The sequence below is a fragment of the Mastacembelus armatus genome, chromosome 17 (assembly GCF_900324485.2).
Source record: "Mastacembelus armatus chromosome 17, fMasArm1.2, whole genome shotgun sequence".
Classification (NCBI taxonomy): domain Eukaryota; kingdom Metazoa; phylum Chordata; class Actinopteri; order Synbranchiformes; family Mastacembelidae; genus Mastacembelus; species Mastacembelus armatus.
In genome coordinates this window covers 23,255,005-23,274,387 of record NC_046649.1, presented here as the reverse complement: position 1 = coordinate 23,274,387, position 19,383 = coordinate 23,255,005, and the positions used below count along the sequence as shown (strand labels likewise).

Sequence of the window (19,383 nt, the reverse complement as noted above, 5' to 3'; positions counted from 1 at the left end):
TGGACCCCTGCCTTTCACCCAGAGAGCTGGGATAGGCTCCAGCAGATCCCTGTGACCCTGGTTAGGACTAAGGGGGTACAGGTGATGGATGGATGGGTATGATACACCAACAGATGAGAAATCATTAGTTCTAACCCTGTATGACTAGAATAACCTGCATTCATGGTTTTGGACAATGATGAAATACAGAGAAAATCACATATCCAACAAAATCAGTTTATTACGACGTCAACCACACAACATTTAAGTGACTAAGCATCATCATCATTTTCTACCACACCCAATACATCTAAAGTCATTTAATGCCATTATTTATATATATTGATATATTCAGCAATAATTACTGAGGAGAAGCAACTTCTTTGACTACTGCAACTGCTACTGACTGAATCATGGCAGCACATTGTCCCTATAGATTATTGATAAATGTTAGTGATTATAGGAGCTCACCTGTCTGACACCTGACATTACAGACGTTCAAACTTCACACAGGAAGCTGTATTATCTAAGCTGCAGCTTTGACCTGTAAAAGCAACATCAAACTGTAATTGATGTAAAATTACCTTAAAATTTGGAAAAACAATTGATTACTTTCATCTACAGCTGATTAAAATAGTCACAGCACATCAATGATAAAAGTCAAGATTTAGAATCATGGTAACTTGTAGTGCTAACTTATAACACTTTTACCGCACTAATGTGGAAAACGTTAACATTTTAACATCCCATATATTTGTATCTGGTTATTTTAGTTTAAACCAGAACGAAACTGAGTTTTATTTACATGGCTGCAAACCATGTCACATTTTTTCCTAAAATCTAAAGAAGTTTGTAATTTTATTGAGCAGCCCTTTCTTTTCCTTCTTCTCCTGTCTTTCTTTAGACAATTCCTCCTCTGTTTTTGTAAGTCTGTCTCGTCTGGCGACCTTGGAGATGATTACTGCCCTGTCCCTCATTGCCTCCAAAGCCTGAATGCGAGCCTGGTAACCTTCTTTGGCCTCTGACTTTTCTCCCTCGATCAGCATGTCAACGTATTCCGGTGTGGTCAGAGGATTCGGCCTCAGGGCAATCTCTTGCAGGCGAGTTATACACTGAGCTGACTGATCCATGAGGGACACAATCATGTCTTGAAGGTGCATAATCTCTTCTTCTTGCCTCTCAATCAGGTCCTGAACAGTCAGTTTTTCTTTTGTCGCTTTTTCATACTTGTCTTTCAGCTCTTGCAGTGTCTGCTTCTGTTTCACTTGAACATATTCCCACCTGTAACTCTGGTTGAAATGCACACTCCAGATGCATTTTCCAGGGCAGACAGTGCACATCCCTGCTCTATCCATTGACGCACAGCCACGCTTTTCATTATCATTTGGTATTGCACATGGGTAGTGGCACGTTATTGAACATTTCTGGCAGTTGGTAATGTACACTCCTTTCTGTGTGAGATCTTTTTTAACTGGTTTAATAACATCCACCTCAATCTCAAAGTTCTCGTTTGAAGTCATCAGGGTTTCATGCTCTTTGATCTTCTCTTTGGTAGTCCTAATTTCTTCAAGTTTTGCTAACCCAACTTTAACCTGGGGCTGCAAACCTTCGACAGCCGCTTCAAGCTGCTTTCGTTCTTTGAGAACCTCTTGGGTCATTAGCAAGCTTTTGGTTGTCATTTTACCCAAAGCAGTGAAGAATTTCTCCATGCTTTTGGCACCCATGTTCCAAAACATTGCATCAAAATTTTCATCACCTGAGTCCTCATCACAGGCCCCGTCACTGATGCACCTGTTGTCTGCAAACACAGCCGAGTTGTTGAATTTGAAGTGAACCGGAAGCCCAATGTCATTTTTTGGACAGGGAACTCCAGAGGCGTTTATTGCCTCCAGAACCGGAGGCTGCTTGCCATCTGCAAAAGTCACCAACATCTCAATGTTCTCCGCCACATCTTTGCCAAAAATGGAGAGCACAGAGTCAAACACGTATCGCTGTGTTGCTGTCAGTCGTGCAAGGGAGGCCTGAGTAACAAAACACACAGCATCAATCTCACTGACTCCATTAGCTGAGGTGAAAAGCCTCCGGATTTGTTCCGTGATCTCTTTGTCTCTTCGCACCCCTCTTGTGTCTCCAAACCCTGGTGTGTCCACTACGGTCAAAGAGAAGGGGATTTTAAAGCCCTCTTGGTAATTGACTTGGTACACAGTGACTTCAGAGGTCTGACTTTCAGCTTGTGACTTTGATTGATCCTCATTGATTAGTTTAAATCTGAAATTGTCTTTCCACTCTACGCCAACAATGTAATTGATCATCCCATTGATCAGAGTAGATTTTCCAGATCCAGTTGCTCCAAGAAGCATGATAGTACGATTCTGTCTCATGCTTTCTTTGCCAAAGATATACATCCGGCAACCATCTATATCAATGTCTTCTTCTTTCAGAGGTAGTCTGTAAAGTGAAGGGGATTCAGAACTTATGTTCTTGCTAATATGTTTGAGGAATTCGGCAAGACGCGCAAACTGGCGCTTTGTTGTGGACACACTAACAGTGATGCTTTCCTTGCTTTGACCATCTACACCACAGTCACATCTGACCCTGACTGCATATTCTGTCTCTGTCTGAAGCCCTGAAATTATTGCTTTTTCAGCTCTTGCCATCATTTGGTTCCACTTTTCCTTTGTCATCCCATTTTCAACTGGGGCATATTCCACAAAATAACTTAAAATGTGGACGTCTGGTCCAAGCTCGGCAGGCTTGTCCCAGCTAACTGATATCTCACTGGAGTTTGGTTCAACTTGAGGTTTTCCAGGGGGACTGCAGGGTAAAGTTTTAATGGAACCACTGACCACATTCACTGGCCCGACTCCTGCTAAGGTCACTGCTCTGCATCTGAACATATACTCAGTGTTCAGCATCAGGTCACTGACTGTGACCTCTTCAGCTTTTGAGACTGTGCTTTGCTGCCATCCATCCTCTCCGCTGACACAGTACTCGACAGAGTAGGAGGTGATGTTCTCTGCTCCAAACCTGGGTGGAGAAATCTTCAGCGTCACACTGTTGTGGTTTATGTCACAGACAGTCACAGCTTCAGGCTTCGAAGGCGGCTCAAAGTTCTCACCGACAGAAAGTCCGTCTTTATACAAGTAGATGCTTGAACCTTTCTGTGTCTCATTAGTTAAACCCACTGTCAGGAACTTAACATTCTTGTTCTCTTTGTTGGCTTCTGCAAAATCACTAAAAAGCTTAGCTTTTTTCCTCATTTCATCTGCTACTTTGTTTGAAAGGTACCACTGTTCCTTCTCTATATCATGAGTATGTGGATTTGATTCAGGTGTTCCTTTCAAATAGTTTGACAAAGCTGAGAGATACGGTTCATCCCTTCCCAGGGAGGTAAAAGCAAAACACACAGCGTTCTCTGCGCTGAGAATTTCCTCATGAACACCATTTGGAGATGGGACAATCTTTGTGTTTTTCATCATGTTGGTAAAAGTTTTCAAAATGCAGATTTCTCTGTCTTTACAGTCCATCCACTCCTTCAGTTTCTCGCTGTTGAAAGGAGAAGAATGTCGCTTCTTCAGGATCTCTGCGAGCACAGCCTCCTCTTCACCTCCTCCTCGGATTGATGGGAGTTTCTTTGCTAAGGTTCGCTGGAATTCCAGCTTGAACTCAGAGCACATTGCTTTAAAGGTTTTAAGCTTTTTGCAAACCTGTGGGAACTGCTGCGCAGTGGTGCTTCTCAGTGCATCATTACACCTCATCTCCAGATCACTGAAGTCCTCCAGGACAGTCTGTGATTCTTGAACTAATCTTATACTAATCTGACGTACAAGTTTAGCAGCAGCAGAATCTAAACTTGCTAGTGGCAACAGCCAGACCTTCACTGGTACTGCATTTTCTCCATTGGCTCCCAGCAGTTTTGGCAGGCTTTTGTAGACTTCTACCGCATCCCGAAAGGTCACAGGGTTTTTCTCAAGAGAAAAGTCTCCATGAAATTTGCAGGAGAATTTCTCAACATTAGCTATGTCCTTGTCTTCCATTTTCAGGGATCCTTCACCCTCAATAGCAAAGCAGGGAATTTTCTTAATCATCACCTTCAAGTTGCCCTGAATATCTTGATGGTTTTCTTTTTCAGACACCTCACGGTCAAAGACAAAAAAGGCCTGTGCCCCATAGAGAATACCTGTCACTACATGTGTAGCTATTCCTTTATCAAAGACATATTGATGCTTCATGTTGCCTCTTCCAAGATGGTTCATTGACAGTTCCTTGAACTTTGTGGTAGTTTTGTATGTCAGTGTTACTCTGGCCTGATTTTTGGATGTCTTCTGATCATTCAGGTATTTGGCTGATCCTTCAACCTCTACCAGTCCAGACAAGAAACTAGCTTTCAATGAGGCTTCAACCTTCAGCACTGAAGATTTATCCTCAATTGATTCAGATGCAACTATCTCAAAATCACTGTTAGGTTTAGGTCTTTCTCTGGTGTCGTTTTCTAGATCATCACGGTCCCACAGGGTCATTCCTGCCAAAAACAACAAGAATCAGAATTTAAAAATGAAATAAAAATGCAATTCCTCAGAAGCACTACTGTTATATCAAAAATAAGGCCAATCCACACACAGTGCAAATAAATCTGCAGTAATGTAAGCAGCTGTGGAACAGGCAGAACACACATCTCACCTGGTCAAGTCGCTCTGGACTTAAATGGACCTTGGGAGTGGCCCGTCTTTGTTTTTAACCCAAAACTATCAATGTAAAAACCTTTTACAATAACTTGATTTGTCCCTTGTCATCAGTTAACAGATTAACAATTTCTTCTCAGTTTGTAGCAAAGTGGTTCCTGCTTGATTATAAATGGTGCCAGAGAAGTTCTAGGCCTCTGTGGAGATTCTTTCTACAGGGACGCTCTTTTGTTCATATCTGCCCACATGGGTGACACAATACAAATTCTTACCAATGGTGTCACACTAATCCAATGATCAATAGGTGGCAGTAACACACCAAGATAAGCTGATAATACAAGGGAAGGCAAGACACTGAAAGGTAGTGAACTTAGATGTAAATGGTGCTGAAGTCATTGCTGGACTTTTAAAACATCCTGTATGCAGACTAATAGCTGGCTAAGAGTTTTGTTGGTGTGTTTAGACACTAAATAAGTTTGACATGACTCCCTTATGCAGCAACTTTAATATAAAAGAAGGATTTACCTTTGTTTGTAGGTTAAAGTATAGTTGCTCTTTATCAATGTCTCTTTTTTGGGTGGCAGTTTATATAGCACTTTCTTTTTCAAGTCAAGGGAAGAACATTTCAAATCTTATTCACTTAGGTTACAAATATTTAGACTGAAAAGCTGGAGCTTACTTTAAACGCCACGTTTCACTGTGGTCATCTTGCATTCATTCATTTTACATGAAGTACCTGGGATAAGTGAATCTTGGCGGCAGTCGTACAGCATCCCGAGGCTGAACGGCCGGCCAAGTGCCGCCAACTCCATCGTTTTGCTGGCTTCAGAGTCCATGTCTTAGTCTAGATTCAAGGAAACTGAAAGTATGTTAGTTCCTATATCCCATTTCTGTAACCCTGATATTCAGACTGTTAATTTCTGTGCTAGGACCGATTCTGTTCACCCTGTACATGCTTCCTTTAGGATATGTCATTAGGAAGCACTCTATTAATTACCACTGCTATGCGGATGACACTCAGTTATATCTATCTATTAAACCTGTTAACACAAACCAGTTAACCAGACTTCAAGCCTGTCTAACTGACATAAAGGCTTGGATGACCAGTAACTTTTTACTTTTAAACTCGGAGAAAACAGAAGTCATTATATTTGGGCCTAAAAATCTCAGAAATAACTTTTCTAAAATTATAGCTACTCTAGATGGCATAACCCTGGCCTCCAGCACTACTGTAAAAAACCTTGGAGTTGTTTTTGACCAGGACATGTCCTTTAACTCACACATAAAACAAATTTCTAGAACTGCATTCTTTCACCTGCGCAACATTTCCAAAATTAGGAACATCCTGTCTCAAAATGATGCAGAAAAACTAGTCCATGCATTTGTTTCCTCAAGGATAGATTACTGTAACTCATTACTATCTGGATGTCCTAATATCTTAATAAAAAGCCTCCAATTAATCCAGAATGCCGCAGCCAGAGTCCTGACAGGAACTAGCAAGAGAGATCATATTTCTCCTATATTGGCTTCTCTTCATTGGCTCCCTGTAAAATATAGAATAGAATTTAAAATCCTTCTTCTCACATACAAATCCCTTCATAATCAAGCTCCTTCATACCTTAAAGACCTCATAGTACCATATTATCCCAATAGACCACTTCGCTCTCAGAGTGCAGGCCTACTTGTGGTTCCCAGAGTTCTCAAAAGCAGAATGGGAGGCAGAGCCTTTAGCTATCAAGCTCCTCTCCTGTGGAACCAGCTCTCAGCCTGGGTTCAGGAGGCCGACACTCTCTGTACTTTTAAGGCTAGACTTAAAACCTTCCTCTTTGACAAAGCATATAGTTAGGGCTGGCTTCAGGCAACCCTGAACCATCCCTTAGTTAGTTATGCTGCTATAGGCCTAGACTGCCCGAGGACCATTGGTGCACTGAGCTCCCCTACCCTACCCCCCCCCTTCTCTCCCACCTCATGTATATTCCACCATTGAATGTTACTAACCTTGTGCTCTCTCTCTCCCCTAGTTTGTGCTCTCTCCCTCCCTCTCTCTCTCTCTCTCTCTGTACCTTCTGCAGGTGTCCCTGGTCCTGGAGCTGTTTATCGCTGATGTGCAGTTACTGGCCCCACCAACTTGCAGTGTCTATTTGTTGTTTATTGTTGCTGTTCTTTTCTCTCTGCTCTATCCACTCACCCCAACCGGTTGAGGCAGATGGCCGCCCAAACTGAGCCCGGTTCTGCTGGAGGTTTTTTTTTCTTCCGTTAAAGGGAGTTTTTTCCTCTCCACTGTCGCCAAGTGCTTGCTCATAAGGGAATTGTTGGGTTTTTAGTTTTAGTTTTAGTTTTTGTAAAGTGCCTTGAGATGATTTGTATTGTGATTTGGCGCTATACAAATAAAATTGAATTGAATTGAATTGAATTGAATTGAATTAATTGTATGTGTGTGTAAAACTTTCTCACATGCTGTTCTTTCAATACTGATTTAAACCTACTCAAAGCTGTGACTTGAGGCTTTACCATCTATTATTTTTATTCAAATTGAATGTGCCAAATCTCAAGTAAAACTCTCATCAGGAAACGTATTTTGTACACATTTCCTCTTCTCATTGCACATACCTGATATTTAGGAACATAGTTTTTTTAAAAGTGACATTTTAATGCTGAGGTTTTAGAAAATTCAGCCCAGTTCTCAATGGTTTGGATGATTATTTGTTCACTTGCTGTAAGAACCAACTGGGTTCTGTAGCAGCAAAGACAATAGTAATGGGAAAACACAGAAAAGTTCTTAGAACCGTGTACATTCAAGAAGATATGAAAGATTTGCTGGAAGGTGTGAGAAGTGTTTCAACCCACAGAACATTAAGTAGAAACTGGAAAAAATAAAAATTAGTTCAATTACTATAATAACATTTTCATGTTTTAGTCTGAACACCAGTAAACCTACAGAAACAATATGAGGCAGCAGATGACGTAATGGATAAGGCTACTGATTTTCTGTCTCTGGTGTTTTTGATCAATCAGACAGACTGAAGCCGACAAAGAGCTAATAGAGCTGATGTACAAGTTTAGCATGGACAAAATATTGGAAAAAAACAAAAACAAACTACAGTTCAAGTCCAACATACAACCAACAAATCCTGAAAAAAATATTTTACAGTATAAAATGTTACAAGTTTTAATTCTAGAAAAGAGAAAAACACTGACTGTGGTTTTGGTGACGTAAGTAATGAACTGAAAGACACTAACCACTTGGTGGCACTGCAGTTCATAATTATTTGGATTCACGACTATGAATTACACATGCATTGCACAATCAGATGAATATAAAAATATTGATTAATGCAGCTGTAATAAAAGTTGTATATGCTGCCCAAAGTATTTTAGACTGCTTTGTTACCTTTACATCCCCAAACAAAACGGTGTTTGTTCCACACATACAGGAATCAACCTTATATTTGCAGTTATTAAGTCACAGAATATTGTAAGAACAAGTTTGACTTGATGGCAAAAGATTATCAAATGAAGTTAATATAATTATATATAATATTATAATATCTATAATTAACCGTTTCATAAAAATCTATTGCAAAGCAAATAGTGAACCTCTAACAACTTGTTTATTAACCTTATTTACTTCACTGTTCATGTAGTTTATGGTACATCTGCTTAAGGAAACATTTACAGGATGTTGAGTTACACGTGTATCAAACCACATCCACAGTATTTGGACGAACAACCAAGCTGCAACCCTGACCCCAACTGCATCAGCACTTTAAAAGAAAAAGCATTAGCACTTACCGGTGGAGGGTGTGAGATCCTAGAGAGGGAGTGCTGTCCCTTCAAACCTTTATATCTTCTCTGAGAAGGAAACACCCCCCCTTATCAATATTCAACAATGGGAGGTGGCACTGAGGAGAATCAGGACGATTTCCCAGAAATGACATGACCAGCAGAATGTACAGTACATTTAAGTGTCAGCACTGACTGAGAAAGTATTTTAAATGAAAAAGATTACTTCTATAGGAAATCAGAACAAATATGCATTTATTTAGGACCTATTCCTAACTGCATCCAAGAGGTGTCGGTCACAGCTGAGAACATCTCGATCACACGTGCAGAACCTCAGAGGTCTGACCTGACCCTGACCCTATGACTGGGATGTCTGGGTCATTGCTTCACATTTACTTTTTGCAACTGAAATGGAGACAAAGGTTGATGCTGATACACTGATGTAAAACCTTCTGATCACATCTGCAGGGTATGTCTGCTCTGACAGTTATCCTTTCTCCAACTTGCACTATGCTGCATATTTTCTATTCTTGATTGTATCATTTTTCACTTCCGGTGGCACAGTATCTACTCCTCTGTACTACTGTAACTGTTCATTCCCCACTGTGTGATCCATAAGGTTTATCTTATCTTGCTAACGGCAACAGCAGCTGCAAGAATGTTTATTTCACTCTCGGGTTTGCAGGGTCGGCTTTCAGGGAAACGGTCGTACTTCTTCTTCCTCCCCCCACTTGTACATTTTATAACTGGTTGTCTTTCAGTTAAGAATTTCTTTTGTTTTCAGGTTAGGCTTTCTGGGAAATGGTCTCACTTCTTCACAAGTTGTTACCCTTGTTTATGTACAGTGGCTTCAGAGGTTGTTCAGAGTCCCCCCCACTTCTTGTACATTTTATTGCGTATTTGATTTTAAATGGGTATTTACTCATCAAGCAACACTCAATAACTCATAATGATAAAATAAAAACTGCAAAACAAGATGTTGCACATTTTTTGAGAATTATTCAATCAGTTCAGGTTTCGGGTTAAACAGGTTTACACTGACAGTTGCCAGATAACATTTTTGGAAATAATGAAGTTATGACAGACGACTGTAGGAGTGAAAACAATGTGGCAGGTTGTCTTTCAGTTAAGACTGTGTGGGAGAGAGTTTCACCATTTGTCAGGCCAATATCTCGGCTCATGGCCCAGTTTCTCTCAGCCCTTTCATCATAAAACCATATCTCTTAACCCACAGCAATAAAGACGCACAGGTGAGCGACTGTGGTTGTGGTGTCCACTTTGAAGCACTTCGACCTGGCAGATAAATTGTCATCAAAACATTTTGTGGCTCCGGGTCAGCCGAGACTCACCAGTCTCTCCTGGTACTCCAGACCCCCCCCACTGCAGCCGTGAGGCCCCATCTCCTCACTCTGCTGCATTTTCTGACAGACAGGTTCACTGTAGCATCAGTTTTACCAATTAATGACAAATGCCAATAGACAAAATCACTGACAGACAAAACTAACTCTCTCCCTCCCCCATTGAATCACTCAGGTTCTTGTTCCCAGTTATCGTCTCTACCACTGGTGGTGATGAAACAGGTGCATGTTCAGTTGAACTTCCCAGCCTGAAATTAAATTAACACATGTGAGTTTGTAACTAAACACATTTCTTGGGATGTTTGTTATGGAGGTTCATCAGCTGCTTGTATTTGACTGCATGACTATATTGCATCCTATACTATCGCTCCTTTAACTTTACAGCAGTTTTACTGACTTCCATAATGTAAAAGTCGTATTCTGGTCTCCTGTGTACACACTACACCTACAGCATCCTCCATTTTCTCTTTCTTCCTCTTTTGCAGGGTGGTTTCTTGGAAATGGTCTTGTCTAACTAAAGTCACCACCCCAGTATCAACATTAGGAGGAAAAACTGTACAAGAGCTACTCTGTCATCAAAATGTAGAAAAGTGCCCTCACTGATGTAAATCACGCCTCAGTGGGTGTGGACGTTGTACTGTGGAATATAAACAGGAGCGACAACAGAGCTCGCCCTTCTCTCCTAATCAGAGGCAAACTGAGCGGTAAGTAGCTGAATATATTTGTTTTACTTTTTATTATTGAACAGCTGGAAAACTGCATCATTTCTTCAGTTGTTACATTATTTCAGCTTTTATACTCGTTTATGACAGACTACAAAAATGACAAAAGTACATTTCATTTGTCAGTTAAGCTTCCAAGTTGAGTTTTGACATTTTGAACTTTTTATTTATCACGTGGTTCACACACAGTTGCAAATAAATCCTGCCAGTAATGTAAGCAGCTGTGGAACAGGCAGAACACACATCTCACCTTGGTCAGTCGCTCTGGACTTAAATGGACCTTGGGTATGGCCCGTCTTTGTTTTTAACCAAAAAACAACTATTATGAAAACCTTTTACAATACTTGATTGTCCCTGTTCCATCAGTTAACAGATTAACATTTCTTCTCAGTTGTAGCAAAGTGGTTCCTGCTTGATTTAAATGGTGCCAGAGAAGTTTCTAGGCCTCTGTGGAGATTCTTTCTACAGGGACGCTCTTTTGTTCATATCTGCCCACATGGGTGACACAATACAAATTTACCCATGGTGTCACACTAATCCAATGATCAATAGGTGGCAGTAACACACCAGATAAGCTGATAATACAAGGGAGTGCAAGACACTGAAAGGTAGTGAACTTAGATGAAATGTGCTGAAGTCATTGCTGGACTTTTAAAACGCCTGTATGCAGACTCAATTAGCTGGTAAGAGTTGGTTGGGTTTTGTGTTTAACACTAAATAAGTTGTGACATGACTCCTATGCAGCAAACTTAATATAAAAGAAGGATTTACCTTTGTTTGTAGGTTAAGTATAGTTGCTCTTAATCAATGTCTCTTTTTGGGTGGCAGTTTATATAGCACTTTTCTTCAAGTTCAAGGGAAGAAACTTTCAAATCTATTCACTTAGGTTACAAATATTTAGACTGAAAAGCTGGAGTCTTTAAAACGCCACGTTTCACTTGTGTCATCTTGCATTCATTCATTTACATGAATACCTGGGATAAGTGAATCTTGGCGCGTCGTACAGCATCCCGAGGCTGAACGGCCGGCCAAGTGCCGCCAACTCATCGTTTTGCTGGCTTCAGAGTCCATGTCTTAGTCTAGATTCAAGGAAACTGAAGTATGTTAGTTCCTATATCCCATTTCTGTAACCCTGATATTGCAGACTGTTTAATTATTTCGTCTAGGACCGATTCTGTTCACCCTGTACATGCTCCTTTGGATATGTCATTAGGAAGCACTCTATTAATTACCACTGCGATGCGGATGACACTCAGTTTATATCTATCTTTAAACCTGTTAACACAAAAACCAGTTAACCGACTTCAAGCCTGTCGAACTGACATAAAGCTTGGATGACCAGTAACTTGTTACTTTTAAACTCGGAGAGAAAACAGAAGTCATTATATTGGGCCTAAAAATCTCAGAAATAACTTTTCTAAAATTATAAGCTACTCTAGATGGCAATAACCCCTGGCCTCCAGCACTACTGTAAAAAACCTTGGAGTTTTTTTGACCAGGACATGTCCTTTAAACTCACACATAAACACAAATTCTAGATGCATTCTTTCACCTCGCGCAACATTTCCAAAATTAGGAACATCCTGTCTCAAAATGATGCAGAAAAACTAGTCCATGCATTTGTTTTCCTCAAGGATAGATTACTGTAACTCATTACTATCTGGATGTCCTAATATATCTTAATAAAAAGCCTCCAATTAATCCAGAATGCCGCAGCCAGAGTCCTGACAGGAACTAGCAAGAGAGATCATATTTCTCTATATTGGCTTCTCTTCATTGGCTCCCTGTAAAATATAGAAAGGAATTTAAATCCTTCTTCCACATACAAATCCCTTCATAATCAAGCTCCTTTCCTCCTAAAGACCTCATAGTACCATATTTATCCCAAGACCACTTCGCTCTCAGAGTGCAGGCCTACTTGTGGTTCCCAGATTCTCAAAAGCAGAATGGAGGCAGAGCCTTAGCTATCAAGCTCCCTCCTTGGAACCAGCTCTCAGCCGGGTTCAGGAGGCAGACACTCTCTGTACTTTTAAGGCTAGACTTAAAAACCTTCCTCTTTGACAAAGCATATATTTAGGGCTGGCTTCAGGCAACCCTGAACCATCCATTAGTTAGTTATGCTGCTATAAGGCCTAGACTGCCCGAGGACAAGGTGCCACTGAGCTACCGCTTAACCCTAACCACCTATAGATACCCCACCTCATGTATATTCCACCATTGAATGTACTCACCGTGTGCTCTCTCTCTATCCCTAGTTGTTGTACTCTCGCCTCCCCTCTCTCTCTCTCTCTCTCTGTACCTTCTGGCAGGTGTCCCGGGTCTGGAGCTGTTTATCGCTGATGTGCGTTCTGGCCCCACCACTTGCAGTGTCTATTTGTTGTTTATTGTTGCTGGTTCTTTTCTCCTCTGCTCTATCCAGTCACCCAACCGTTGAGCATAGATGGCCGCCCAAACTGAGCCCGGTTCTGTGGATGTTTTTTTTCTTCCCGTTAAGGGAGTTTTTTCCTCTCCACTGTGCCAAGTGCTTGCTCATAGGGAATGTTGGGTTGTTAGTTTTAGTTTTAGTTTTGTAACGGCTTGAGATGATTTGTATTGTGATTGGCGCGATACAAATAATTGAATTGAGAATGAATTGAATTGAATTAATTGTATGTGTGTGTAAAACCTTTCTCACTGCTTTTCTTCAATACTGATTTAAACCTACTCAACAGCGTGTGACTTGAGGCTTTACCATCTATTATTTTTAGTCAAATTGAATGTGCCAAATCTCAAGGTAATACTCTCATCAGAAACGTTTTTTGTACACATTTCCTCTTCTCATTGCACATACCTGATATTTAGGAACTCAGTTTTTTAAAAGTGACATTTTAATGCTGATGGTTTTTAGAAAATCAGCCCAGTTCTCAATGGTTTGGATGATTATTTGTTCACTTGCTGTAAGAAAACCAACTGGGTTTCTGTAGCAGCAAAGACATAGTAATGGGAAAACACAGAAAAGTTCTTAGAACTGTTACATTCAAGAGATATTGAAAGATTTTTGTGGAAGGGGTGAGAGTGTTTCAACCCACAGAACAGAGTAGAAACTGAAAAAATAAAAATTAGTTATATTACTATAATAACATTTTCAGTTTTAGCTGAAACACCAGAAACCTACAGAAACACACATATTGAGGCAGCAGATGACGTAATGGATAAGGCACGAGTTTCGGTCTCCGTGGTTTGTTTTTTTAATCAGACCAGACTGAAGCCTGCACAAAGAGCTAATAGAGGCTGATGTACCAGGTTAGCATGACAAAATATGGAAAAAAACAAAAACAAACTACATTCAAGTCCAACATTAACAACCAACCAAATCCTGAAAAAAATAGTTTACAGTTTAAAATGTTACAAGTTTAATTCTAGAAAAAGAAAAAACACTGACTGTGGTTTGGTGACGTAAGTAATGAACTGAAAGACACTAACCACTTGGTGGCACTGCTCAGTTCATATTTATTGGATTCACGGACTATGAATTACATCATTGCATTGCACAATCAGATGATATAAAAATATTGATTAATGCAGCTGTAATAAAGTTGTATATGCTGCCCAAAGTATTTTAGACTGCTTTGTTCCTTTACCTCCCCAAACAAAACGGTGTTTGTTTCCACACATACAGGAATCAACCTTATAGATTGCAGTTATTAAGTCACAGGAATATTGTAAGAACACAGTTTGACTGATGGCAAAAGATTAGAAATGAAGTTTATCTTCGCACCCTCTTGTGTCTCCAAACCCTGGTGTTGTCCACTACGGTCAAGAGAAGGGGATTTTAAAGCCCTCTTGGTAATTGACTTGGTACACAGTGACTTCAGAGGTCTGACTTTCAGCTTGTGACTTTGATTGATCCTCATTGATTAGTTTAAATCTGAAATTGTCTTTCCACTCTACGCCAACAATGTAATTGATCATCCCATTGATCAGAGTAGATTTTCCAGATCCAGTTGCTCCAAGAAGCATGATAGTACGATTCTGTCTCATGCTTTCTTTGCCAAAGATATACATCCGGCAACCATCTATATCAATGTCTTCTTCTTTCAGAGGTAGTCTGTAAAGTGAAGGGGATTCAGAACTTATGTTCTTGCTAATATGTTTGAGGAATTCGGCAAGACGCGCAAACTGGCGCTTTGTTGTGGACACACTAACAGTGATGCTTTCCTTGCTTTGACCATCTACACCACAGTCACATCTGACCCTGACTGCATATTCTGTCTCTGTCTGAAGCCCTGAAATTATTGCTTTTTCAGCTCTTGCCATCATTTGGTTCCACTTTTCCTTTGTCATCCCATTTTCAACTGGGGCATATTCCACAAAATAACTTAAAATGTGGACGTCTGGTCCAAGCTCGGCAGGCTTGTCCCAGCTAACTGATATCTCACTGGAGTTTGGTTCAACTTGAGGTTTTCCAGGGGGACTGCAGGGTAAGGTTTTAATGGAACCACTGACCACATTCACTGGCCCGACTCCTGCTAAGGTCACTGCCCTGCATCTGAACATATACTCAGTGTTCAGCATCAGGTCACTGACTGTGACCTCTTCAGCTTTTGAGACTGTGCTTTGCTGCCATCCATCCTCTCCGCTGACACAGTACTCGACAGAGTAGGAGGTGATGTTCTCTGCTCCAAACCTGGGTGGAGAAATCTTCAGCGTCACACTGTTGTGGTTTATGTCACAGACAGTCACAGCTTCAGGCTTTGAAGGCGGCTCAAAGTTCTCACCGACAGAAAGTCCGTCTTTATACAAGTAGATGCTTGAACCTTTCTGTGTCTCATTAGTTAAACCCACTGTCAGGAACTTAACATTCTTGTTCTCTTTGTTGGCTTCTGCAAAATCACTAAAAAGCTTAGCTTTTTTCCTCATTTCATCTGCTACTTTGTTTGAAAGGTACCACTGTTCCTTCTCTATATCATGAGTATGTGGATTTGATTCAGGTGTTCCTTTCAAATAGTTTGACAAAGCTGAGAGATACGGTTCATCCCTTCCCAGGGAGGTAAAAGCAAAACACACAGCGTTCTCTGCGCTGAGAATTTCCTCATGAACACCATTTGGAGATGGGACAATCTTTGTGTTTTTCATCATGTTGGTAAAAGTTTTCAAAATGCAGATTTCTCTGTCTTTACAGTCCATCCACTCCTTCAGTTTCTCGCTGTTGAAAGGAGAAGAATGTCGCTTCTTCAGGATCTCTGCGAGCACAGCCTCCTCTTCACCTCCTCCTCGAATTGATGGGAGTTTCTTTGCTAAGGTTCGCTGGAATTCCAGCTTGAACTCAGAGCACATTTCTTTAAAGGTTTTAAGCTTTTTGCAAACCTGTGGGAACTGCTGCGCAGTGGTGCTTCTCAGTGCATCATTACACCTCATCTCCAGATCACTGAAGTCCTCCAGGACAGTCTGTGATTCTTGAACTAATCTTATACTAATCTGACGTACAAGTTTAGCAGCAGCAGAATCTAAACTTGCTAGTGGCAACAGCCAGACCTTCACTGGTACTGCATTTTCTCCATTGGCTCCCAGCAGTTTTGGCAGGCTTTTGTAGACTTCTACCGCATCCTGAAAGGTCACAGGGTTTTTCTCAAGAGAAAAGTCTCCATGAAATTTGCAGGAGAATTTCTCAACATTAGCTATGTCCTTGTCTTCCATTTTCAGGGATCCTTCACCCTCAATAGCAAAGCAGGGAATTTTCTTAATCATCACCTTCAAGTTGCCCTGAATATCTTGATGGTTTTCTTTTTCAGACACCTCACGGTCAAAGACAAAAAAGGCCTGTGCCCCATAGAGAATACCTGTCACTACATGTGTAGCTATTCCTTTATCAAAGACATATTGATGCTTCATGTTGCCTCTTCCAAGATGGTTCATTGACAGTTCCTTGAACTTTGTGGTAGTTTTGTATGTCAGTGTTACTCTGGCCTGATTTTTGGATGTCTTCTGATCATTCAGGTATTTGGCTGATCCTTCAACCTCTACCAGTCCAGACAAGAAACTAGCTTTCAATGAGGCTTCAACCTTCAGCACTGAAGATTTATCCTCAATTGATTCAGATGCAACTATCTCAAAATCACTGTTAGGTTTAGGTCTTTCTCTGGTGTCGTTTTCTAGATCATCACGGTCCCACAGGGTCATTCCTGCCAAAAACAACAAGAATCAGAATTTAAAAATGAAATAAAAATGCAATTCCTCAGAAGCACTACTGTTATATCAAAAATAAGGCCAATCCACACACAGTGCAAATAAATCTGCAGTAATGTAAGCAGCTGTGGAACAGGCAGAACACACATCTCATCTGGTCAACTCGCTCTGGACTTAAATGGACATTGGGAGTGGCCCGTCTTTGTTTTTAACCCAAAACTATCAATGTAAAAACCTTTAACAATAACTTGATTTGTCCCTTGTCATCAGTTAACAGATTAACAATTTCTTCTCAGTTTGTAGCAAAGTGGTTCCTGCTTGATTATAAAAGTAAATGGTGCCAGAGAAGTTCTAGGCCTCTGTGGAGATTCTTTCTACAGGGACGCTCTTTTGTTCATATCTGCCCACATGGGTGACAATACAAATTCTCACCAATGGTGTCACACTAATCCAATGATCAATAGGTGGCAGTAACACACCAGGATAAGCTGATAATACAAGGGAAGGCAAGACACTGAAAGGTAGTGAACTTAGATGTAAATGGTGCTGAAGTCATTGCTGGACTTTTAAAACATCCTGTATGCAGACTAATAGCTGGCTAAGAGTTTTGTTGGTGTGTTTAGACACTAAATAAGTTTGACATGACTCCCTTATGCAGCAACTTTAATATAAAAGAAGGATTTACCTTTGTTTGTAGGTTAAAGTATAGTTGCTCTTTATCAATGTCTCTTTTTTGGGTGGCAGTTTATATAGCACTTTCTTTTTCAAGTCAAGGGAAGAACATTTCAAATCTTATTCACTTAGGTTACAAATATTTAGACTGAAAAGCTGGAGCTTACTTTAAACGCCACGTTTCACTGTGGTCATCTTGCATTCATTCATTTTACGTGAAGTACCTGGGATAAGTGAATCTTGGCGGCAGTCGTACAGCATCCCGAGGCTGAACGGCCGGCCAAGTGCCGCCAACTCCATCGTTTTGCTGGCTTCAGAGTCCATGTCTTAGTCTAGATTCAAGGAAACTGAAAGTATGTTAATTCCTATATCCCATTTCTATAACCCTGATATTCAGACTGTTAATTGTATGTGTGTGTAAAACTTTCTCACATGCTGTTCTTTCAATACTGATTTAAACCTACTCAAAGCTGTGACTTGAGGCTTTACCATCTATTATTTTTATTCAAATTGAATGTGCCAAATCTCAAGTAAAACTCTCATCAGGAAACGTATTTTGTACACATTTCCTCTTCTCATTGCACATACCTGATATTTAGGAACATAGTTTTTTAAAAAGTGACATTTTAATGCTGAGGTTTTAGAAAATTCAGCCCAGTTCTCAATGGTTTGGATGATTATTTGTTCACTTGCTGTAAGAACCAACTGGGTTCTGTAGCAGCAAAGACAATAGTAATGGGAAAACACAGAAAAGTTCTTAGAACCGTGTACATTCAAGAAGATATGAAAGATTTGCTGGAAGGTGTGAGAAGTGTTTCAACCCACAGAACATTAAGTAGAAACTGGAAAAAAAAAAAATAGTTGAATTACTATAATGACATTTTCATGTTTTACTCTGAACACCAGTAAACCTACAGAAACAATATGAGGCAGCAGATGACGTAATGGATAAGGCTACTGATTTTCTGTCTCTGGTGTTTTTGATCAATCAGACAGACTGAAGCCGACAAAGAGCTAATAGAGCTGATGTACAAGTTTAGCATGGACAAAATATTGGAAAAAAACAAAAACAAACTACAGTTCAAGTCCAACATACAACCAACAAATCCTGAAAAAAATATTTTACAGTATAAAATGTTACAAGTTTTAATTCTAGAAAAGAGAAAAACACTGACTGTGGTTTTGGTGACGTAAGTAATGAACTGAAAGACACTAACCACTTGGTGGCACTGCAGTTCATAATTATTTGGATTCACGACTATGAATTACACATGCATTGCACAATCAGATGAATATAAAAATACTGATTAATGCAGCTGTAATAAAAGTTGTATATGCTGCCCAAAGTATTTTAGACTGCTTTGTTACCTTTACATCCCCAAACAAAACGGTGTTTGTTCCACACATATAGGAATCAACCTTATATTTGCAGTTATTAAATATATACAGAATATTGTAAGAACAAGTTTGACTTGATGGCAAAAGATTATCAAATGAAGTTAATATAATTATATATAATATTATAATATCTATAATTAACCGTTTCATAAAAATCTATTGTAAAGCAAATAGTGAACCTCTAACAACTTGTTTATTAACCTTATTTACTTCACTGTTCATGTAGTTTATGGTACATCTGCTTAAGGAAACATTTACAGGATGTTGAGTTACACGTGTATCAAACCACATCCACAGTATCTGGACGAACAACCAAGCTGCAACCCTGACCCCAACTGCATCAGCACTTTAAAAGAAAAAGCATTAGCACTTACCGGTGGAGGGTGTGAGATCCTAGAGAGGGAGTGCTGTCCCTTCAAACCTTTATATCTTCTCTGAGAAGGAAACACCCCCCCTTATCAATATTCAACAATGGGAGGTGGCACTGAGGAGAATCAGGACGATTTCCCAGAAATGACATGACCAGCAGAATGTACAGTACATTTAAGTGTCAGCACTGACTGAGAAAGTATTTTAAATGAAAAAGATTACTTCTATAGGAAATCAGAACAAATATGCATTTAT

General features: G+C 40.1%; 2 protein-coding genes across 16 annotated transcripts in view; one reads left to right on the top strand and one right to left on the bottom strand.

Moving 5' to 3' along the window:
- Positions 1-19,383, top strand: part of LOC113134345 (zinc finger protein 62 homolog) — a 757,491-nt gene that overhangs the window by 651,149 nt on the left and 86,959 nt on the right. The gene's annotated exons all lie outside the window — the stretch shown is intronic.
- On the bottom strand, positions 201-19,152 carry LOC113134349 (uncharacterized). Of its 6 annotated transcripts, none has more exons than XM_026313689.1 (4): positions 19,134-19,152; positions 17,586-17,693; positions 14,335-16,685; positions 201-2,150 (listed from the first exon to the last, which is right to left on the bottom strand). In XM_026313689.1, the coding sequence occupies exons 2-4, from the start codon at positions 17,683-17,685 to the stop codon at positions 813-815; spliced, it is 3,789 nt and encodes a 1,262-aa protein (XP_026169474.1). In that variant the 5' UTR covers positions 17,686-17,693; positions 19,134-19,152; the 3' UTR covers positions 201-812. The 6 variants fall into 6 exon arrangements, with proteins under 6 accessions (XP_026169474.1, XP_026169471.1, XP_026169472.1 ...); XM_026313686.1 differs by having other exon boundaries at positions 17,586-17,708; positions 19,134-19,151; XM_026313687.2 differs by lacking the exon at positions 19,134-19,152 and adding an exon at positions 17,950-18,205 and having other exon boundaries at positions 17,586-17,708.